Here is a 24,222-nt window from a genome sequence, read left to right as displayed (position 1 = left end):
TCTTTGATCCCTCTTTCAAACCAGCAGTCCTCTCTGTCCAAAATGAGGACTTTGTTGTCTTCAAAAGAGCAGCCTTTGCCTTTAAATGCAGGCGGGCTTCTGAATCGTCCTGATGGGTTTCTTCTCCTATCTTGAAGAGCTGAGGAAGCTTCTTGGAGGAGGAGCGAAATGTCTTCAAAAGAAAAACCAGAAAGTCTAGTTTCCTCTTGCAGAAAAATAAGCACCTTTGGGACAATCATGACCTGGAGGACGGAGAATCTCCAGAGACCTTTAACTGAGGTTTTGCTTTCTTGCTAGTCCTCTACTGCAGTCTCCTGGCAAGTGCTCAGAGTGAAGCCGAGAAGGAGAGGATTATGGGTAAGATGGAATCGGACCCCGAGTTGTCAAAGTTCCTGTATCAGCTGCATGAAACGGAGAAGGAAGATTTGATCCGGGTAAGAATGTGATAGCAGGGATAAAGAGAAGGACCTTATTAAAAGGATGATTGCACCAAAGCAGCTTAAATCCAGAACCAGGATTGACTTTGTGCAACACAGCTGTGCCGTATGGCTTATTTTTAGTATGCGTAGCATTGCTACATTAAGTAATGTGCACAATTTGAGCACTACTAAAACAAGCGACAATAACAGTAGCATTCAGGCTTATGTACCACCCCTTCGTGCTTTATAGCACTCTCTATAAATGTAAATTAGGTATGCTGTGGCTCAGCAACTAAGATTCTGAGCTTGTCAATCAGAAGGTCAACCAAACTTGATACACAGGTTACTTACCCTCTGGAAACGAATACTGTGGGGGTAAGACACCCCAAAACCCCTCATGGTGTGTGTTCTGTTAAGATACATCATGTCGTGCCTTAAAATGGCTTCTACTGTTCTGCTGTAAAATGGCTTCTGTACATTGCAGTAGAATTGCCATGGTAACGGCTTCACAGTACTCCACAAGGGGGCTCCCTCTGCTAAGGGGGAAAATCCAACATTAGAAATTGCGGTGACATTCATGGAAGAAGGGTTGGGATAAATAAATACCCAGGCAGTGGCAAGTTATCAGCTAGTTTTAAAAAAATAAATATCTGCTTGCCATTTGTCATTGGAATTAAGATTTAAACCAAGTTGTCAGCTTTGCCTTCCTCTTTCAGGAAGAGCGCTGTCGCCGGGAGCGTGTCCGTCAGTCCCGCATGGACACCGACTTAGAAACCATGGATCTGGACCAAGGAGGCGAGGTAATTTGGTGGATGAAGTGGTCTGGGGGAACCTTCAGGCCGGCTTGATGCCTTCATTTTCTCTCCCTATATCTAAAGCCTTCTGTCCCAGTGACATTTGACCCCGGTGGTCTTCTTTAATCCCAGGCCCTGGCCCCTCGGCAAGTGTTGGACCTGGAAGACCTGGTGTTTGCCCAAGGAAGCCACTTCATGGCCAACAAGCGGTGCCAACTGCCCGATGGCTCGTTCCGCAAACAGCGCAAAGGCTACGAGGAAGTCCATGTCCCTGCTCTTAAGCCCAAGCCCTTCGGATCGGAAGAGGTGAGCCACCCTCGCATTTCCCTGCTGGGGCCTCTGTTGTCAACTCCGAAACGGACCTGGCTGGAGCCATCTTTTGCTGCCTCAAAGTTGCCACAAGCCCTGAGAAGGGGAAGGGAGGGCTGGAGAAGTAGACAGAATAACTGATCCATCAAAACAATATTTTTTCCTGTGGGGACCAAGGCCATATTAGATACAGATACAGATTAACAGAGTTGGAAGGGACCTTGTAGGTCATCTAATCCAACCCCCTGCCCAAGCAGGACCCCTACACCATTTCTGACAGATGGCAGCCCAGTCTCTTCTTGAAAGCTTCCAGGGATGAAGCTCCCACAACTTCCAAAGGCAACTTCTGTTCCATAGGTGGATTGTTCTGTCAGGAAATTCCTTCTTATTTCCAGGTTGAATCTCTCCTTGCTCAGTTTCCATCCGTTGCTCCTTCAGGTGCTTTAGAAAATAGCTTGACCCCCCCCCCCTTCTCTTTGGCAGCTCCTCAAATATTGGAAGATGCTCTCCTGTCTCTCTTGGTCCTTCTCTTCACTAGACTAGCCAGGCCCAGGTCCAGCAATTGTTCATCGTATATTTTTAGCCTCCAGTCCCCTCATCATCCTGATTGCTCTTCTCTGCACTCAACATCTTTTTTTTTTAAGAGTGTGGTGACCAAAACTGGGTACTGTACTCTAGGTGGGGTCTTGCTAACAATATTAACAGGTGGGTGGGAGAGGACGGGAGAAATGACCAAGCAACCTGCCAGCACCTTCATTGGACAATGTGACTGGTGACATTGGGGGAGGGGCAACTTTTTATTTTTTTAATTTGGTAAAAACCGTGGGAACTTTCAGAGTCGGTTTTCACTGGCTGTGCCGACATGATGTATCTAATAAACCTGTTCTTTGAGGAATTCTACCTGCCTCGGAATTCTGCTTTCAATAGGTGCGTTACTAGGAACGCTGGCCTCTGTTTTGGCATCATGGTCACATCTGTTCTTCCTTTGTCATCTTCCTCAGCAACTTGTTCCTGTGGAGAAGCTCCCAAAATATGCTCAGGCTGGATTTGAAGGGTTCAAAACCCTGAACAGGATTCAGAGCAAACTCTATCGCGCTGCGCTCGAGACAGACATGAATCTGCTACTGTGTGCACCCACGGCAAGTGTCAACTTTCTTTTCCCCTATCTGAGTTTTTCCCACTCTCTGATGAGTTAAAATCACGCTCTCAAACCCACCCAGGGTAGTTCTGGTGAGAGTTGTAGCCCAGAACACCTTGGGATGGCAAAGGGTGCTCTCTTGATTTTTCATGACACCCAAATATAATTTTATCATATCTATATATATAAATATCACTCACGCATCATCATAAAATCTCCAGAACTATAAAGCCTACAAACTTGAAATTTGGTACATATATTCCTCTTGGCTTCTCGATGTTTGCTAAGAAAGGATTTTTCAAAATGACCATCAGATCATTAGTATTTCTTATATTATTATTAACATACTCTGGTGCTAAGGAATGAGACGTTCTACTCCCCCTCCGCACCTGAAAAGAACTCTGTTCCAACTGCCACATGGGGGTGGCCAACACATGACTTATCCGGCCTGTGAACTGGGAGTTTAGACGTTCTACTCCCCCTCCCCACATTAAAGGGAGAGAAGGGGGAGAGTAGAGGAGAGGCCTCTGTGGGGCCAGCCTGAGGGAGAGAAGGGGAGAGGAGAGGCCAATCATAACTACTTATAACTTTTCAAGCTATGTTGATTTATCAAACCCGATCACATAGTTTTGTAGCGGAGCACGGGTATTCAGCTAATTTTATCTATAACTTAAATTATTGTATTCTATTCCAATTTCATTTTAGATTGTATTTTATTCCAACTGCATTTTAAATTGTATTTTATTCCATTCTCCTGTGTGCTGCTTGGGGAATCCAAGCATGGGTTAACTTTGTCCATTAGCCTAGAGACTGAGTTATGCAAATTGTTGGCCACGCCTCCTCTGACTGGACTGGTTCAGTTTTTTTAACTCAGTCCAGCCTAAAGAGACGCAAAAACATTTCTTTCTAGGTTATTAGACAAAATTAATCATTATTATTATTCAGCTTGGATTTCCTTAGAACTCTGTTTGTGTAACAGCTTGAGCTCTTTCCACGGAGCATCAGATAACTCTGCATATAGGTTCGTTTCCTTTTGTTTAAGGTAGCAATTGGATGTTGGCGTTCCTGGAGCCTTTGGAGCCAGGGAACCTTTTTCCTTGGAAGCAGAGTCGCTTCGCTGATATTTGTTGGAAGGTCGGTTCGCCGCCTTCATTTGTCTTGCCGTGGTTGGGGATTGGTTCGCCGCCCCACGCTGGCCACTCTACCCGCTGTCCGCCGTTTTCCCGAGGTTTGCCTTGTGACACATGGAATCTGGATGCCCTGTCATCATATAGCTGGGTTCGCTATCTTCACCTCGGCCATCGAGTGCCTCTGAAAACCGCGGCTGCGGTTGCTGTTAAATTAGGAGGCTGGCTTTCTCCATTCTGACGGCGGCCATTTTTCCCGGCAAATTTGAATTTCCCACCATCGCTGTTAGTCGTGGTGGCCATTTTGGAGTCCATTTCACGCCGAAAAATAGGCTGGGCGCGGTTTCATTTTCCCACCACAATGACGTAAAATCACCAGCTTTCTTGCTCCACGGAGGTCGGTTCGTCACCATTCTACCGGAGCACACGCTTGATCTCTTGCAGCCTCCTGCTTCAATTGCGATTGGCATTTGGTCTATCATTGAATGTGAGCTTGAGCACTTTCAACCTAGTTTAGCATGGTGGATCGTTCTACTACCAGGGGCAGCGCTGGGACTTCCACCTCCCCTCAGTTGTCCTCCGATGCCACTGGGGCCTCAGCCAGAGTGGGTAGAACCACCACCAGGGCTGCCAGCCACAGATACCGTGCCACTTTAGCGGCTCCTGCCAGGGCCACTAAGCGTGCCAGTAAAACTAAGAATGTGTCTAAGAATCCCTCAACCCCCAGGCCACCTCCCATCTTGCTGCCTGAGGGGCTTTCTACCTCCAGCTTAACTGGGATTCAGGGCTGGTCCCCAGACTTCCCTATCCCTCAGGACTTAACCACTGAAGGACCTGACTCAGGCTTTCAGGGCTCATCTGCTCCTTCTGAGTCCAGCCTAGGCCCGGCTCCTTCCCGATCAGGGGCCCCAGCCACCTTTACCCGTACTGCCTCTGGCAGCAGACTGGAGGACAATTCAGAATTTGACCTCTCCCCTGGGTTCAGGGACATGATTGCCACTGCCATATCTAGGGGAGTGGATGCAGAATTACAGCGTAGAAGTCAGCGCTCTAGGAACTTGATTTCTGCCAAAAGTGGAGCCACCTCTCAGGCTGATTCCCCTTCTCCCCTGCCTTCCATCTACAGCGAGGGATCTGTTTTGGGGGAGGAAGGTGAAATTTTGGATCTAGAGTTATCGGATGATGAAGGTCTGATCCCTTCTCGGGCCTCTTCAGACCGGCCCTATTTAAATCCCTATTTTATAAGGCCAAGGCCATCTCCAATTTGGGGGGAGCAACCACCCAGGCCAGCACTGAAGTGGGTCTTGACCCCACGGAACACATGTTCGCCGAACAAGTACAAGAGCAGGAAGCTATTCCATTGGCCAAATTGTTTTTGGACGTGATCCAAAAACAATGGTCCCAGCCCACCACGATCTCGCCTCTTAGCAATGGTGACAGGAAGCTTTACGCTTCCACACCGGAATTAGATGCCATCTTGCAGTTTCCCATTGTCGATCCTCCGATAGCGGCCTTGGCTTCCCCAGCTCTCATTCCATCCGAAATCTCAGAGGGTTTGAAGGGTGAGGACTGCAAGGCAGAGCTAGTTATTCGTAAAACACACCAGGCGGCTGCCTGGGCATTGTGTGCCGCTATGGTGGCCTCGTTCTGCAATAGAACTTCTTTAGTCTGGTTAGCACAGCTACAGGAGAGGTTAGCTCCAGAGGATTTGCGACTTCATCAGAATGTCGTCAAACTGGTGGCAGCCTTAGAATTCTCCTCTGATGCCACACTCAATGCGGCCAAGTTCACATCCCGAGCTGTGGCATCCAACATAGCGTCTCGTCGCCTCTTATGGCTATGCCACTGGCAGGTGGACATACGCTCTAAATGGCGCCTTGCATCTACCCTCTTCAAGGGCGGTTCCCTCTTTGGAGCGGCACTAGACCTTATACTGATTGAGACAAGGGATAAGCGAAAGGTGCTCCCTTTGACCGCTAGGAGGCAACAGCTGTATCCTCGAAGGCAGCCCTTTCGTGTTGGGGAGTCGGGGTACTCCCCCCTTCCCTATACCCCTTTATCTAATAGATCCTTTTCTCAGTCTCAAGACAAGTTTCAGGACAGAGCCAATACTAGGGACAGAGATAGGCACCAGCACCAACAGCAGACCCAGGCCCGGCGGCCTTTTGGTGGCGCCAACAACCAGTCCTTTCGTAGGTACCGGTGACTCGCTCGAGGTTGGCCCTATTGGTGGGCGCTTGACTACCTTCCCCCACGAATGGGAAGCCACAACCTCGGGTGCCTGGGCTCTTCAGACCGGTTCCCAGGTGCCAGGTAAAAAGGTGCCTGATGGAGACTGAGATTCAGCACCTCATTTCCATCAATGCCATAGAACAGGTGCTATGAGGGCAGGAGGGTCTAGGATTTTACTCCATACTCTTCCTAGTTCCCAAGAGCTCGGGAGGATGGCGGGCCATCCTAGACTTGAAATGGCTCAACTTCTATCTAAAGTACCAAAAATTCAAAATGCAACCGCTCAAAAGCATTCTAGCGTGCATTCGCCAAGGTGATCTCCTCACTTCCATCAACATCAAGGAGGCATACCTACACGTGCCGATACATCCAGCCCATCGAAGGTTCCTGTGCTTCCACTTTGCAGGGCGTCATTTCCAGTACCGCACCCTGCCATTCGGCCTATCATTGGCCCCGCGAACCTTCACCAAATTGCCACCAAGTGATCGCAGCCTCGCTGAGGTCAGTTTCAGTAAGAATCAATTGTTATCTAGACAACAACATGGTCTTATTGTCTTTCCGGGACCAGGCTTATTGTGATCTACAGCTGATGATCGACCCCTTGCAAGATCACGGCTTTGTACTGAACTTCCCAAAGAGCCACCTGCACCCATCTCTCTCCAACAGAGCCTGCGGTTCCTGGTGAGGCAAGTGCTCAATCAGAGGTCACCTTCCCTCGCTGTGTTGTCCCAACTTCTAGGGAAGATGATATCTTGCATAGACATTGTCCCTTGGGCGAGGTTCCACGCACAACCACTTCAGTGGTTTCTCCTCCCCTTTCAAAGGGCTCATACCAGTCACTCTCAGACCAGGACTCACTTATCGACCAAGTGTCCCTTGGTGGATGTCGGCCCGCATCCTCAAGGGATGCCTGTTCAAGGAACCGGAGCGGATCATAGTTACAACAGTTGCGAGCCAATTCAGGTGGGGAGCCCATGCCCTGGATTGAGTGGCTCAAGGTCGTTGGACCACCCGGGAGCTGAGGAACAGCATCAATTGGCTGGAGCTAAGTGCTATCCGCCTAGCCCTCCGCGAGTTTTGAGATCTGATGACCTCCAATCATGTGCTGATACTCACTGACAACGTGGCCTCAGGCGCATGTCAATCGCCAGGGGGGCATGTGATCCAAATCTCTGATGATGGAAGCAGAACGTCTGCACTACTGGGCGGAGAACCATCTTGTCAGTCCGAGCGGAACATATATTGGGCACTGCAAACGTCCAAGCGGATTGGTTAAGATGGCCATGGTGGATCAGGTGGAGTGGTGGTTACACCCAGCGCTGTTCCAAGAGCTTTCCCGCCGCTTTGGGCAACCACAGGTGGACCTGTTTGCTCAACCTGACAACACACACTTGCCGCGATTCTACACCAGGTTCCAGGTGCCAGGAGTGGAAGGCACCGACGCTCTCTGAAGCCCTTGGCCAGAGGGCCTCCTTTATACCTTCCCGCCCCTACCAATTCTACTGCTGGTCATCCAGAAGGTTCTAGCTGAACGGGCAGAGGTACTACTGGTCGCAACGATGTGGCCCGACGTCCCTGGTATGCCGACCTCATCCATCTGTCAATCTCACGCCCATGGAAAATTCCGGACGACCGGATATCCCTCTCACAAGGAGCCCTCATCCATCTGAATCAACAGCTATTACAGTTAGCCGTGTGGCATGTGAGCGAGCGATCCTGAGTCAACAGCATTTCTCTGACAAAGTCATCTTCATGATCCAGGCAGCTTGCCACCCGTCAACAACCCGCATCTACGAGGCTACCTGGCGCACCTTCTGCAGATGGTGTCGAGCAACAGGTGCGGACCCAACCGAGGCAACTATACTGCAGATATTAGACTTCCTACAGATGGGCATGGACAAAGGGCTAACACCTAACACCCTCTGCCGTCAAATTGCGGCTCTGTCTACCGTGATTGGTGGTGGGGCCACCCCCTATCACAACACCGAGGGGTGCGGGCCTTCCTGAAGGGAGCGGCGAACCTTAGTCCACCCATCATTCATTGCTACCCCACTGGGACCTCTCCCTGGTGCTCAAGGCCCTCACTGCTGCTCCATTCGAACCTATTCGGACCATCTCCCTCAGATTACTGACTCTTAAAGACTATCTTTTTAGTAGCCATCACATTGGCCAGATATGTGTCTGAGTTGGCAGCGCTCTCCGTCCAGGATGACCTATGCATCTTTCATCCGAACAGAGTCATCTTACGTTTGGACCCAACCTTTCTTCCAAAAGTCAACTCGTGGTTCCACAGGTCATAAGAGATCACTCTCCTGGATTTCTGCCCATATCCATCTCACCTCCGGGAATGGCTTTGGCATCACCTTGACGTCTGTCGTTCACTTTGCCGCTACGTGTGACGCACGGCATTGTTCAGAAGGATGGAGGCCCTGTTCGTCTCTTTCCAACCAGCCACCATGAGCCAGAAGGCATCATCTCATGCTATCGGCTGCTGGCTGAAGGCGTGTATTACCCTCGCCTACGACTGTCAGTCCCGACTGGTTCCCAGTCGCATCACTCCCCCTTCCACCAGAAGTGCTGTCATGATGGCGGCCTGGGCAATGCAAGCCTCGGAAGAGGACATCTGCAGGGCAGCGACCTGGTCATCGCCGTCACCCTTTATCCGTCAATACAAGGTGGACGTTTATGCCTCGGCTGAGGCATCGTTTGGACAGTGCATGCTGCAAAGGGTAGCTTCTTCGGCTACGGCACCAGACCAGCCTCGCTCCCGCCCCTGAAGTCTATTGCTTTGGCATGTCCCATGCTTGGATTCCCCAAACAGCGCATAGGAGAATGACCATTGACTTACCTGAACAGTCCTTCTATGTTTGCTGCGAGGGAAATCCAAACCCGCCCTCGGCTTCAGCTGTTCTGCCCCTGGAGCTACCTTTCTCCGATTACATCCTGACTTGCCTTGATTTCTAGACTTCCTTTTGCATCTCTCGAATCTGCTGAAACTTCGTACAAAACTGAACCAGTCCAGTCAGAGGAGGCGTGGCCATCAATTTGCATATCTCAGTTTCTAGGCTAATGGACAAAGTTAACCCATGCTTGGATTCCCCTCGCAGCGCACATAAAAGGACCGTTCAGGTAAGTGAACGGTCAATTCCATTTTAAGTTGCTTTTATCAAATTTTAGTTAATAATTTGTTTCCGGAACTTTGCACTTTGATATGGCCCAAGGGCTAATCAATCAATAAAAGAATCCTGAATCTCTTGTCTTCTCCTTGGAAAGTTGTCTGTGCGTTCTATGGGGCAGGGGTTTTAGAGGGGGGTGTCACAGAGGAATGAGGATTTGCTGCTCTCTGACTCTCTCTCATAATCCAGGGTGCCGGGAAGACCAACGTGGCTTTGATGTGCATGCTGCGGGAGATCGGAAAGCACATCAATCTGGACGGGACGATCAACATTGATGACTTCAAAATTATCTACATCGCACCTATGAGGTCCCTGGTGCAGGAGATGGTGGGCAGCTTTGGAAAGGTAAGAAGTTGATTCTGAGTTCATGGAAAACATGCACACGAATGGAGCACCGCTGGGACCGTGGGAGGCCTACCAGTTGTGCTAAGTCTTAACAGCTATCCAATGCGCTGTTGCCCCCCAATGGCCCCTGCACAACATCTGCCCAACAACTTTGGCATCAATTCCCAGGGGAAAGCCAAATGGTTTCACTAAATGTCTAGACTTAGGAAGACAGATAAATGACCTTATGGAAAAGGTGTCAGGCTTTGAAATACCATGTTGGCAATTGACAATCCTGCATAGGATGACCAACTCGCCACGGGTCAATAGACTGTGTGGCAATAGTTACACTAATGTCAAAGAAATGGTGGAATAGAATCATTAAAGGAAGCAAAAGGAAGGACTGAATGAAATGGCAAAAATTAATTTTTACTTTGAAAATTAAATTGAATTGTTAGGTTGTCCAGTGGTGTGTTGGCCATGGCCAGTTGTCTCACAGTGAGTTGGCCTGGCCAACTGTCCCATTCCTTTCACCCTTTGCAACCTGTTGCCAACTTTTGCATCGACTTTGCTTGTAGAAGGCTGGTAAAGGAAGTTGAAATTGGCAGTCAGATGACTGTGGGGATGTTGTGACCCTTTTAAGTACGAGAGCTGGTACCAATTGCCCATCATTGTGTCAGGGTTCCAAATGGCATCCAAAAGTAAATCAGAGTCCAAGGCGAAGGATTGCTCAAAGTTCCAATTGATGAAGGGAGCCATGTTGGCACATCTGGAAAAACCCGAATCTGAAAGCTTCCCGGTTTTCCCCACCCAGTTGAAAGTTCAAGACCTTGCCCCCACACCCACAAGTCCATCACATGTTCCAATCTCTCACTGCCATGCTGGCAGTTCCACCCAACCTGTTCTGGTCAGGTGCAGAGGTACAAAGACAAAGGATGACCTTGCCTTTCTACAAAGAATGTTGTTATGGCTACATATCATCTAACTCCGTACAATTCCCTCTCCCATTTTCCCACAATAGAAAATGCACAGTAAAATAATAGAAAGTGCGGCAGGCCTGAGATCCATAAGAAATGATGGCTACTGGCCTGACACATTGCTGCACATTTATTTGCTGAAGCAGTGGTTGCTAAAGCGAGGACCAGCTATATTTTATATTTACTTCATTATTTTATGATATCGATGTTCATCGTTTAATGACCCCGTAATCCCTTGCGGGGTGAGGTGGGGGCAGATGAATGGAGCTGAATGTTTACTGGCTGGATGCCCTTCCTGTCACCAATGCAGAGTTATATTCAGCAGATACATTCTCAACATGCCCAGAGGGAGAAATGTCTGCCTCTACCTAGGATCGAACTCACAGCCTCCTGATTCTGAGGCGAGAGCTCCCCCTCTAGGCCACTGCACTCATTATTTTATGATATTGATGGTTTGCCCAAATCCTAATGGGCTTAAGATGGTCTAAAATGTCCCCCAAAATGCTTCAAAGCCAGTATAAAAGCATAAAAGTCAACACTCAAAATCCCTCGTTCATCACTTACTGTATTTTTCGGAGTATAAGACACACCTTCCCGCCCCCCCCCCCTCCGACAGTGAAAATTTGGGGGCGTCTTATACATTGAATGTAGCCCCATCCACCCTTTGGCCTTCTGGCAATTTATCATCTTGCAGCAAAAAGGGAAAATTGTTTTCCTCCCCAAAAGCGAGGTGCATCTTATACTCCGAAAAATACGGTAGCTAAAGCCAAAATAGCTGCAGGAGCAGACTAAGGAGGTAAACGTTATTGTGGTCTCTGGGTGGTGCAGCTTTAATCTGATTTTGAAATGAACGTGGCATGTTTCAAAAATTGGGTCATTCATTATTGAGTGCCCGTTCCCTTCCTCCTTGTAGCGCTTGGCCACTTATGGGATTACGGTGGCGGAGCTGACTGGTGACCACCAGTTGTGCAAAGAAGAAATCAACGCTACTCAGATCATCGTCTGCACCCCAGAGAAATGGGACATCATCACTCGCAAAGGAGGGGAGCGCACCTATACCCAGTTGGTGCGCCTCATTATCTTGGTGAGTTGACTCTCTGAAACTTCTTGTTGGGACCAGACGGGATTCAGGCATCCTTCACCTGTGGCAATGTGGTCCATTGGAATAGCAGTAGCCCTTAGAGTTATATACCGCTTCACAGTGTCTTCCAGCCCTCTCTAAGCAATTTACAAGGTCACCCTCTTGTCCCCAACCACCTGGGTCCTCAATTGATCCACCTTGGAAGGATGGAAGGAGGATTGAACTCCTGGTTGTGGGCAGAGTTAGCCTGCATTACTGCATTTTAACTACTGAGAGGGAGGGAGGGAAGGAAGGAAGGTAGTAATAGCACTTAGACTTATATACGGCTTCAGAGGGTTTTACAGCCCTATGTAAGCGGTTTACAAGGTCAGCATGTTAGCCCCAACAATCTGGTTCCTCTGACCAACCTTGGAAGGAGGATCAAACTGCTGCCCTTGGGCAGAATTAGCCTGCAATGCATTTTAACCACTGGGAGGGAGGGAAGGAAGGAGGGAGAGAGGGAAGGGAAAGAATACCTCAGATATATATTGCTTCACAGTGTTTTTAAAGCCCTCTCTGAGCAATGTACAGAGTCAGCCTCTTGCCCCCAACAATCTGGGTCCTCATTTGACCCACCTTGGAAGGATGGAAGGCTGAGTCAACCTTGAGCCGGTCAGGATCAAACTGCTGGCTGTGGGCAGAGTTAGTCTGCAATACCACCCTCTAACCACAGTGCCACCAGTATGGCTCTTGGCACCTGTACTTCCCTTTGTTTGCTATGCATGGAAGTCACCCTTTCTCCTATGGGCAGGATGAAATTCACCTTCTCCATGACGACCGGGGGCCAGTTCTGGAAGCCTTGGTGGCCAGAACTATCCGCAACATCGAGATGACCCAGGAGGACGTACGGCTGGTTGGACTGAGTGCCACCCTTCCGAACTACGAGGATGTGGCTACCTTCCTGAGGGTGGAACCCACCAAAGGACTGTTCTACTTTGACAACAGGTATTTGATGGAAGGTGGCAGTCATGTCACTGCATGTACTGAACATGCAGTGTGTGACATCTGTGTGTCTAGCAGAACCCTAAACTGCCCAATTTCAGATGATTCTGCATAGCCTGACACACAAAAACTATGCAATCCATAATAGAGGCCAATAGAGGCTGCCACTTGGAGGGGAACAGCAACTAAATGCTGTCATTTAATGTGAAGACTTAAACTTTTAAGAAAATATCTATCTACCCCTCCCTCCCTCCCTCATCCATCCATCCATCTATCTATCTATCTATATCCCCCCTTTATTAGTTTTGCAAATGACTCAAGGCTGTGAACATATTCAACACACCTTCCTCCCCCTATTTACCCCACAACCACCCCGTGAGGTGGTTTGGGCTGAGAGTGAGGGACCTAAGGCCCAAAGTCACCTAACTGGTTTCCATGGCTAAGGCGGGACTAGAACTTACCATCTTCTGGTTTCTCGCCTGGTGCCTTAACCACCAGTGACTTTTTTATGATGTAGAAGACAGTAATTCCTGAGATAAAGGTATAAAAATATAATATTGGTTGCCCTGTTTCTGTCAAATATCTGTTTATATCTTGGATATAAACAGATATTTACACCTCTGATTTACGATTTTCAAGGCCAACTGTTGTCATCTTGAGCTCTCGTAATTTTGCCCATCTCCTTATAGCTTTCGCCCGGTTCCCCTGGAGCAGACTTACGTAGGAATTACAGAGAAAAAAGCGATCAAGCGCTTTCAGATTATGAATGAAATTGTCTATGAGAAGATCATGGAGCATGCTGGGAAGAACCAGGTAGGATGGGTTCGACTTTCTTTCGTTTTCACGTGGATTTAATCTTGTTGATAATGAAGGTAAATTGACCATTTTGATCGAAGAAAATAATATAATGTATTTTTCGGAGTATAAGATGTACCAAGATTTTGAAGAGGCAAATTAAAAAAGTTTTTGCATTCTGCACCTCCGAAAAATGGCTCGTTTTTTGCAAAAATGGGCCTATTTCTTTTTTTTAAAAAAAAGGTATGAATAGCCTTTAGGAGGCTTATAGAGTGCTCCTGGGGGTGGAGTGGGGGCAGAATTGAGCAAAAAACGGGCCGTTTTTCTGCCCTCCCCAGCCTCCAGGAATACTCTGAAAGCCTCTTAAAGGCTCTGCACGGCCATTTTGGTGAAGGGGTGGGGTTTCTGGAGGCAAAGAAAATGTGTATTCAGTGTATAAGACGCACCCAGATTTTTAGCCTCTTTTGAGGGAAAAAGGTGCTTCTTAATACTCCGAAAAATACAGTAAATACTTTTCTTGCTGCATGGAACTGTTTCTGGACTTTGCTCGAGGTTGGAAAAAATGAAACTTTGATTTGGAGCTTTACTGATCAGATCGATTTGTTGCCATAGAAATGGCTAGTTTATATTTGGAAAAGTAAAAAATTGAGGTTTGATGTTAATGCTTCATTCTACTGCAACAGAAGTCAGAAGTTTTTTTTTCTTTCTTTCTTCCTTCTCACTTTCCCCTTCCCCTCCCCACAGTGGCCTATTATTCGCTTTCATGCTTTTTGTTTTTTATCTTTGTATTTTATTCTGTAATCTAATAAAAAAATGTTAAAAAAATAACAAAGGGATTGCAAAACCAGATGGACACATTGTGAGAAACACCTCTGATTCTTTGGTGCAGATTTTCTCTTTTACTCGTTCTCGGTGCCTCGTTCGTCTTCATCCCTCTCTCTAGGGTTCTTCACGGAAACTCAGTGCTGCTATGGCCAACTCCGATTTTAACAGTTTTGTTTCTGATGTTTTGAAACCAGGTGCTTGTGTTCGTCCACTCCCGAAAGGAGACGGGGAAGACAGCACGAGCCATCCGAGATATGTGCCTGGAGAAAGACACGCTGGGCCTCTTCCTGCGAGAGGGCTCTGCTTCCACGGAGGTCCTGAGGACAGAAGCCGAGCAGTGCAAGGTGCTTATTTTCCAACACTTTTTCATGCCGATTGGGGGAAAAAAAAGAGGCTTTGGACAAAACACCCAAGTAAAGTAATAAGTCCAAACGAAGGCAAATTACACGTGTCCCCTGGTTTGATCAGTTAGAAAAGAAAGACTTTCCAGGCCATAGGTTTGCCAAAAGCACATTTGACTAAATGCATTATCTGTGATTAGGTGTTATCTAAATATAAATTGTCCCTGTCTTTATGGATTGGTTGGTCCTGCATTCCAATGTGACCTTGGAACTGCTCTTCAGTGGGGAAGAATGGAATGGAATGGAATAGAATAGAGTAGAATTCTTTATTGGCCAAATGTGATTGGACACACAAGGAATTTGTCTTTGGTGTATATGCACTCAGTGTACATAAAAAGACACGATATATTCTATAGACTAGAATTAGATTAGATTAGAATAGGATTAGAATAGAATAGAACAGAACTGAACAGAACAAAACAAAACAGAACAGAATAGAATTCTTTATTGGCCAAATGTGATTGGACACACAAGGAATTTGTCTTTCATGCAGATGCTCTCTGTGTACTTAAAAAGACAAGATATATTCGTCAAGAATCATAAGCTACAACATTTAATGATAGTCGTAGGGTACAAATAAGCAATCAGGAAACTATCAATATAAATTGTAAGCATACAAGCAACAAAGTTACAGGCAAGATCTACTTAACAACCAGGTCACTTTACTTAACCACTGTGGCAAGAAGCTCGTAAAATGGGGCAAAACTCACTTAACAACTGTCTTCAGCAATAGAAATCCTGGGCTCCCTTATGGTTGTAAGGAGGACTACCTGTATTACAAAAGGTCAAGGACAAGGAGATAGAGCTAATGTTTCTAAAAGATGCAACTTCTGCTCTTTTTTTAGACTTTCAACAGAAAATTGTACTTATTTCTTAGTATCCAAAGTCAGCCGATCCCTTGGACTGGCACGCAAAGCAAGCCATCATGAGTCCTTGAATGGGTGGTGGGTGGGCACCTAGCAAATCTTCTTGGCTTTTTCCAAATGCTGCTACCGTTGGCAATGAATTGGGGAGAATTTTCTTCTTTGCCTTCTAACAAACATTGCTGTTTCCTCCCGTACACAGAATTTGGAACTTAAAGACCTGCTCCCCTATGGATTTGCCATTCACCATGCAGGCATGACTAGAGTGGATCGAACGTTGGTGGAAGATTTGTTTGCAGATAAACATATTCAGGTACGGCATTCCACTTCCTGGAATAACAAATTTCCTAAAACAGGGGTCTCCAACCTTGGCAACTTTAAGCCTGGTGGACTCCAACTCCCAGAATTCCCCAGCCAGCCAGTCATACACTGAATACAGCATTTTTGGCCAACTGAAACCCTGCCCCTTTTGCAAAAATGGACGTGCAGAGGGTTTGGGAGGCTTGCAAAGTGCTCCTGGGGGGATGGAGACGGCAAAAACAAGTGAAAAAATAGTCCGTTTTTGCCCCCCCAGGAGCACTCTACAAATCTCCCTTGGAAGAGCATTTCTCATTGCATATCTTGTATGTACTCAGAACGCTTCATCTATGCCATCCATCATCTTCTCTTGGGATATCTCCACTACATTTGTCAATATCTCAGATATTATCTGTGCTAGATTCTCTCCTCTTTCTTCTTCTATATTTTGAAATCTTAAGAAAAATTCAGACCTATCCATCTCCCATCTTAATATTCCACTGGTCTCCCTTTCCATGTCGCTGAGTCTATTGTCTAACTTCTCAGCTTTCTTCTCTCCTTCTTGAATTTTTCCTTCAATTTTTTGAATCCTGTCTTCATATTTCATCATCCAGTTGTGCATATTTTCCATTTTTCCTTCCATTTTGTCAACTTTTTGTACTATGCTTTGCTTTGATTTTGTTGTTCTATTGTCTCTCTTCTTTTTTCTATATTCTCAGACTTCTTTACAATGGTATCTAGCTTTTCATCCTTGCTATCTACTCCTGCTTGCAATTTCTGTATCGCTTGCATGATTGCCTCTAAGTTTACTCCTTTCTCCTTTTCTTGCTGCAGCATTGACTGTATTGATCTCTGACCTCCCGCAGGTGAGGAGGCAGGGGTTGTCACTGTAGAACCAACAGGAGTTACTTTTCTACTCATATTCTAAGTTTTTTTCCCCTTTATATTCTAGTGCAGTTAATATCACAAAGGTTTAGACAACAATTTATAAAGATGAGAGGATTATAAACAAAATAAGAGAAGGGCGAAAGAAAAAGAGGGGGGAGGAAGGAGTGAGAATCTCACTTAAGAAGAAAGGTAAAGAAGTAAAAAAGAGAAGAAAGAGGGAGAGGAAAAGAAAAAAACTCTTCTGTCCAATTTGCTCAAAGTTTAAAGCAAGTCATCCATTGATGTCCAAATATCTTCAAAAGGAAAAAAGTGCAAAAATAAAAAATAAAATAAAAAGCAAAAAACAAAGATACTTCAAGCCACAAAAAAGGGAGGGGGGAGTCAAAAAGTCAAGGGGAATAAAAAAAGTATCTCCCCAGCAAGATAATATAATAGTAGTATAAAAACTGCCACCAAGCTAGAACAAATAGATTCAGTCTTCTTTTTTCCATCTAAGATAAAAGTCTTTCCAAGGTCATTCTTAGCTTCCCTTGCTGCTTATTATTTAGTCTAAAAGTAGGTTTCCCGATACTAAAAGACTCCAGCTGAGTAAACAAAGCTTGCTCTTTCAGTTTTAATCAATCAAATGGTTTACAAGGGAAGCCTTTGGTAACAATGTTTCAAGTCCACTAGATGGCAGTGTTAGCTTGCGTTAGCTTGTATCAGCTCTCGATACTTAAAACTTCCGTTAAAACTTTTTCTTAGAAAATAGCAGAGATTACCAAAGAGCGGGCTAAGAAAAAAGAAGACATTTTCAAAACATTTTAGGTTTAAATTCAATGTCCCCACAAGGTCCAAAATTAAGAGTATCAGAGAGAAAAAGAAAAACACAGAAAGGCAATCCACATTATCAAAAAAAAGTCCAACCCGGCTTCCAGAGATAAAAAGGGAAACGAAAAAAAGACCTTCAATTGGCAAACCTATATTCGCCGCTTTCCTCACTAGTCAGCCTTATTTTAAATTGGATTTCCAAATTTAGGGTGTTCTCTTTGCCATAGAAAAAAGGTTTAAAAACTCTCACCAACACGACATGCTTCTCTCCAGCGCTTGTATTTAGGGCTGTCAGCAGCTTCAGTAGCCTTTGGCTGATTCGGGATCGCTGGTAAAGGGGGCTTTTCCCGGGTCACCAGAGACTTTGCGGGTGTCTCTGGGACCACTGGATCTCCCCCTACCTTTCACTGTCTCTTCGGGACAGCTTAGGTCCAAGAAGAACCGTCCAGATGATCCGATTTAGATGGACATTCAGGAGCAGCCTGAAAGTCCGTCTTCACGCTGCCAAGCCCCACCTACGCTCCCTCTACAAATCTCCCAAAGACTCTGCATGCCCCCCCCCTTTGCAACAAATGAGGCATGCAGAGAGTTTGGGAGGCCTACAGAGTGCAAAAACTTTTTTAAAAAAATTACATCTTCAAAATCATGGTGCGTCTTATAGTCCAAAAATACGGTAATCTTTTTCATCTCTTGGCCATCTCTTCTCTTTACAGGTTCTGGTCTCCACAGCAACCTTGGCTTGGGGTGTCAACCTCCCTGCTCACACGGTCATCATCAAAGGGACACAGATTTACAGTCCTGAGAAAGGGCGCTGGACTGAGCTGGGTGCCCTGGACATCTTGCAGGTAGAATCCCCCTCCCCAGTTGAGACCATCCTTCTTTCTCACCACAAGAAATTTATCTGGCATGCTTGAAGCCCTGTTGTGATGCCCTGGGACACGGCACAGAGATAATGCATACAGCTGGCAATTCAGACCACCCCTTTATTACTCCAAATTTCCCTGAACGCTCCCACGTTTCTGGCCAGTCCCAGACCAAAGTGAGGACAAACCCCCACACATTCCTCAAGTGGGCTCTGGCTGCAGTTAGTCCAGCCCTGTGCTGTGTACCCTAAGGCTTCACAGCAATAAATCCAGCAGGGCAAATCAGAGAGTTCAGGAAGCAAAGGATCTAGGTAATTAGGTCAGAAAGGCAGAAAGAATGCAAGGACTCTTAGAAGGTTCAAATGTCAGCCCTCAACATTCAAAAACTCAGCATTTGTTCCCAACAAATGGCCCTCCCCACAACATGTTCTTAAAATCTCTCCCCCCAAGTGTGCCTTGTGAAGATGGGCGGGGTGCTCTCCTCCCGAGTAGCCTGCTCAGTCTGCTCTGTTCTCACCTTCTCTCTACTCTCCATGCTCTTGGATTAGGAGGGGGTGGTCCTTGCTCCTCTCCTGAGCTCTGTCTCTCGTGTTCATCCTGCCCCTCTTCCTCTCTAATACTGTGTACAAGCTACCCTAATTCTAAATGACCCTGTCCGGCTCTGCCTTTTCCCATTTTCCTCCGAAGTCGCCCCCTTGATCTCTGTCTGCTCCAGTTCCGTTCATATTCCCCCACAGATTCAGGCTCCAACGGGGGCATGACACCTATACCTTGTATCTCAAGACATGTGATGTGTTTTGTTTAGATGTTGGGTCGTGCCGGAAGACCTCAGTATGACACAAAGGGCGAGGGCATCCTGATCACGTCCCATGGCGAGCTGCAGTACTACCTCTCTCTTCTCAACCAGCAGCTTCCCATCGAGAGCCAGATGGTGGCCAGGCTCCCTGATATGCTAAATGCAGAGATTGTGCTGGGGAACGTCCAGAATGCCAAGGTGAGGATGGGGTGCCCCTATCCGGTTCATTCAGAAATACTCCGACGTTGGCAGACTTCTGACCTTAAAGATGTGGAATAACACGGGGAGGTGGTGCACTTGTGTGCCATTTTGTAAACTATTCTGCATGGAATAAAGTACAGCAGAATACAGTTTTAATATATAAATAAATGGTTACGGCGGAGTTTAGTAATAGTTACACAACGTGACATCAACAGACGCATAGAGATAAGCAACATCTACCTACAAAAGATGTAGGTAGATGTTGCTCATCAAACAATCCAAAAGCTAAAAAATAGAATAGAATTCTTTATTGGCCTAGTGTGATTGTATACACAAGGAATTTGTCTTGGTGCAGATGCTCTCAGTGTACATAAGGAGAATAAAATACATTCATCAAGAATCATAAGTTATAACCCTTAATGATAGTCATAGGGTACCAATAAGCAATCAAATCATGCTAAGAAAACAATCAATATAAATCTAAAGATACAAGCAACAAAGTTATAGTCATACAGTCATAAATAGGAGGAGATGGGTGATAGGAATTATTAGAAGATTAATAGTAGTGCAGATTTAGTAAATAGTTTGACAGTGGTGAGGGAATTATTTGTTTAGCAGAGTGATGGCGTTCGGGGAAAAACTGTCCTTGTGTCTAGTTATTCTGGTGTGTGGTGCTCTATAGCATCGTTTTGAGGGTAGGAGTTGAAACTATGTCCAGGATGTGAGGGATCTGTAAATATTTTCACAGCTCTCTTTTTGACTTGTGCAGTGTACAGGTCCTCAATGGAAGGCAAGTTGGTAGCCATTGTTTTTTCTGCAGTTTTAAATATCGGTTGAATTCTTGTGTCTGTCTTGTTGGGTTGCAGAGCCATACCCGACAGCTACAGAGGTGCAGATGACAGACTCAATCATTCCTCTGTAGAACTGAATCAGCAACTCCTTGCACAGTTTGAGCTTCCTGAGTTGGGGCAGAAAGAACATTCTTTGTTGTGCTTTTTTGATGACATTTTTGATGTTAGGGGTCCATTTTAGGTCTTGAGATATGATAGAACCTAGAAATTTGAAGGTCTCTCACCACCCAGTTAAGCAGAGATTTGACACCAAGATGAATACTACACCAAGCATCAAGTGGTAAACCTCTTGATGCTTGGTGTAAAAAATGCAAGTAGAAAAATAAGAACCACCTTTGGTGGGAAGGGAACAGCGTTCCTATCACCCATCTCCTCCCACTTATGATTAATGGACTATAACTTTGTTGCTTATATCCTTACAATTTATATTGAGATTGTTTCCAGATTGGTTATTTGTACCCTATGACCATAACTAAGTGTTGTATCTTTTTATTCTTTTTTTTTTTTATGGTATTTATAATTCCATTTCAATATACATAAAAAAGAAAAAATAGCAGTATACATGTACAATCATAATACCTTAAAATCCAACACCCCTCCTCCAACTTAGTAAACTCCGCTCCCTCCCCCCCAACCCCCCCAACAGGCCCCCTGACTTCACAGAAGCAATACAAGGTATAAATCTTTAACAAAACCAGTTTAAAATATACTTAAAGAGAAAGTAGAAAATTAATAACGTCTTTGAATTGAGCTTAGCTCCTCCTTGCTAGGCTAACTATAAACAATTTGTATCATTTCTGATTTTAATCGTAAGCTGTCTGAAATTTCCTAGACCCATATTTATTTTGAATATAGTCAATCCATTTTTTCCAGTCTCGTTTATATCTCTCATTTGAATAGTCCTTAAGATATGCAGATATTTTAGCCATCTCTGCTAAGTTTGTGACTTTCAATGTCCATTCTTGGATAGTAGGCAAATCTTTCTTCCAGTATTGCGCCACCAACAATCTAGCTGCAGTTATCAAGTGCAAAATCAAGTTAATCTCTACTGCTGTACAGTCAGTAATTATACCTAACAAAAATAGCTGGGGGGTAAACTTTATCCTTTTTTTGGTACAAATCTTTTTATTTCCATTTCATTCTATACAATCACATGTTTACTGTGGAACCGAGACATAACATTGAGTAATAAACACAGCCCTCACTTTTATAGAGAATGCCCCCTACAATACAAACCCAATATACCGCCTTAGCCCACCATACACCCTCTTTCATCCCCCTCCAACTTTCATTCTTCCTTCTCTCATACCCCTCTACACCTACTTCCCCTCCCCCTCTATCTAACCCTAACCCTATCACTCCCTCTCTTAATCCATTCCCTCCCTTCCTTCTCCTCCTCCTCTCTCTCACTCTCTCTGCTCTCCTTCTTCTTTCATTCAGCTCCTCCCTTCGGTATCTCTTACTTTCCGATATATTCAGTTTGTTCTGTTTTAACACTAACATTAATAAAAACCACAGTATACAAGTGCAATCATGCTTTAGAATTTAACACATATTATATTTCCCCCCTCCCCCCCTCCCCCTAGATCCCCGCCTCCCTTCCCTCCCCCCGACTTCCCAGAGCCCATACATGGTATAACTTTTTGACAATCACAGTCTAAAATATCTCTACATTGAACTCAGCTTCTTGCTGTTACCCAAATTTTTAACTATTTACGTTATTACTAATTTTAAGCATAAGCTATCTGGAATTTCCTAGTCCCATATTTGCTTTGTATATAATCAATCCATTTTTTCCAGTCTCGTTTATACTTCTCATTTGAATGTTCTTTAAGATATGCTGAAATTTTTGCCATTTCGGCTAAGTTTGTAACCTTTAAAGTCCATTCTTGAATTGTAGGCAGGTCTTTCTTCTTCCAGTATTGCGCCACCAAGAGTCTTGCTGCCGTTATTAAGTACAGAACCAAATTAATCTCTACTGCTACGAAATCAGTACATATACCTAGTAAAAACAGTTTGGGAGTGAATTTTATCCTTTTTTTGAAGATATTTTGCAGGATCCACCAAATTTTTATCCAAAATGCCTTAACATTACGACATGTCGACCATATATGAAAATATGTAGCATCGAAAGAACCACATCTCCAACATTTAGGCTGAACATTTGAATACATAGAAGCAAGCTTTTTGGGATCTAAGTGCCATCTATAAAACATCTTATAAAAATTTTCTCTCAAATTTTGTGCTTGTGTAAATTTTACATTTCTTACCCATATTTTTTCCCATGTGTCCAGCATTATAGGTTCTTCAATATTCTGAGCCCATTTTATCATACAATCTTTAACCATTTCGGTTTCTGAGTCCATCTGTACTAATACATTATATATCCTCTTTATGTGCATTAAACTTTGATCTCTTATTTGTTTAAACAAGTTATCCTCAGCTATTACAAAACCTATTTTTTGGTCTATTTTCCACCTGGCCTGTAATTGGCCATACTGAAACCATGTTTGAACTACCTTCTCTTTTTTAAGTACCTCTAAAGATTTTAATTGCAGCACCCCTCTTTCTGTATTAAGAAGTTGTCTATAAGTGGTTCTATCGTGTTTTTGTTCTATATTTATATTTTCAATTGCATGTCTAGGAATTGCCCACATGGGCAACTTGTCATTTAGTTTATGTTGATATTTTTTCCAAACCCGCAATAAGGCATTTCTTAAAATATGATTTTTGAAATTCTTATCCAGTTTTTTGTTGAATAACAAGTAAGCATGCCAACCATATACCAAATCATGTCCCTCAATATTCAGTATTCTGTCATTGGTTAAATGGATCCAATCACTAATTGCAGATAAAGCCACTGCATCATAATATAATTTTAAATTTGGTAATTTCAATCCTCCTCTTTCACGTACATCTTGCATTATTTTCATCTTAACCCTCGGCTTCTTTCCTGCCCATACAAATTTGTTGATACCCTTCTGCCATTCTAGAAGGTTCGCATCTCTTTTAAGTATTGGTAACATTTGAAACAAAAATAAAAATTTTGGTAAAATATTCATTTTCACTGCCGCTATCCTTCCCAACAAAGATAAATGCAGTTTCTCCCACCTTTTCATCTCCATTTGTATACTATGCCAGAGTGGTTCATAATTATGCTTGTATAATTTCCCATTTGAAGTTAAAATATTAACTCCAAGATATTTGACTTTTTTAACAACCTCACATCCTAACATCACTCCCAATTCTTCCTTCTGTTTGGTATTCATATTCATTGCTAATATTTTGGTTTTTCCTAAATTAATTTTAAATCCAGAGACTTGACCATATTGATTAATCGTATTCATTAAAACCTTGCTGGATTCCTGCGGTTGTTTCAATATTATAACCAAGTCGTCCGCAAAAGCGCGGACTCTGTATTCTTGCTGTCTGATCTTAATCCCTTTTAAAGCGTCCAAAGCCCGTATCTTGTTCAGCAATACTTCCAAAGTTATAATAAACAATAGTGGGGACAAAGGACAACCCTGTCTTGTACCTTTTTCTATTTGAAAGGAATCTGTTAAACTTCCATTAACTATAATTTGGGCTTTTTGCTGCTGATATATTGCACCAATTGACCTTAAAAAGCCATCTCCTATCTGCATTTTTTGCAATATCTTCAACAAGAATTGCCAATTGACTCGATCAAAGGCTTTCTCAGCGTCCAAAAATATGAATGCGGCAGGGATTTGATTATTCTTTCCCAAGTATTCTAATGCATTAGTAATTAACCTGACATTGCTCTTCATCTGTCTACCCTGTATAAAACCTGTTTGGTCAGTATGTATCAGTTGTTGAATAACCACCATTAACCTATTTGCTAATATTTTGGTAAAAATTTTATAATCTACATTAAGTAGTGAAATAGGTCTATAATTTTTCGGCTGAGTAAGATCTTGGTCTTCTTTGGGTATCAACGATATAAACGCTGTCTTCCATGAGGGGGGCACTTTACCTTCCGATTGAATTTTATTAAATAATTCTCTAAGAGGTTCTACCATTTCTAACTGTAAGTTTTTATAATAAACGGCTGTT

The 24,222-nt window shown here is 44.5% G+C and overlaps 1 protein-coding gene across 1 annotated transcript in view; it reads left to right on the top strand.

Annotated features, from left to right (window-relative positions):
* The window catches only part of SNRNP200 (small nuclear ribonucleoprotein U5 subunit 200), a 69,775-nt gene that overhangs the window by 10,967 nt on the left and 34,586 nt on the right, over window positions 1-24,222 (top strand). Inside the window, exons 9-20 of the mRNA XM_032229010.1 lie at window positions 298-434; window positions 1,136-1,219; window positions 1,346-1,519; window positions 2,524-2,661; window positions 9,385-9,540; window positions 11,410-11,580; window positions 12,368-12,561; window positions 13,248-13,371; window positions 14,373-14,522; window positions 15,645-15,755; window positions 18,151-18,282; window positions 19,106-19,294. Of these exons, the coding sequence (XP_032084901.1) occupies window positions 298-434; window positions 1,136-1,219; window positions 1,346-1,519; window positions 2,524-2,661; window positions 9,385-9,540; window positions 11,410-11,580; window positions 12,368-12,561; window positions 13,248-13,371; window positions 14,373-14,522; window positions 15,645-15,755; window positions 18,151-18,282; window positions 19,106-19,294 (1,760 nt within the window). The remainder of the gene's footprint in view (window positions 1-297; window positions 435-1,135; window positions 1,220-1,345; window positions 1,520-2,523; window positions 2,662-9,384; window positions 9,541-11,409; window positions 11,581-12,367; window positions 12,562-13,247; window positions 13,372-14,372; window positions 14,523-15,644; window positions 15,756-18,150; window positions 18,283-19,105; window positions 19,295-24,222) is intronic.

The sequence above is a fragment of the Thamnophis elegans genome, chromosome 13, assembly GCF_009769535.1.
Source record: "Thamnophis elegans isolate rThaEle1 chromosome 13, rThaEle1.pri, whole genome shotgun sequence".
NCBI lineage: Eukaryota > Metazoa > Chordata > Lepidosauria > Squamata > Colubridae > Thamnophis > Thamnophis elegans.
The sequence above is the reverse complement of the archived record's forward strand: the minus strand, read 5'-3'. Positions and strand labels throughout refer to the sequence as shown.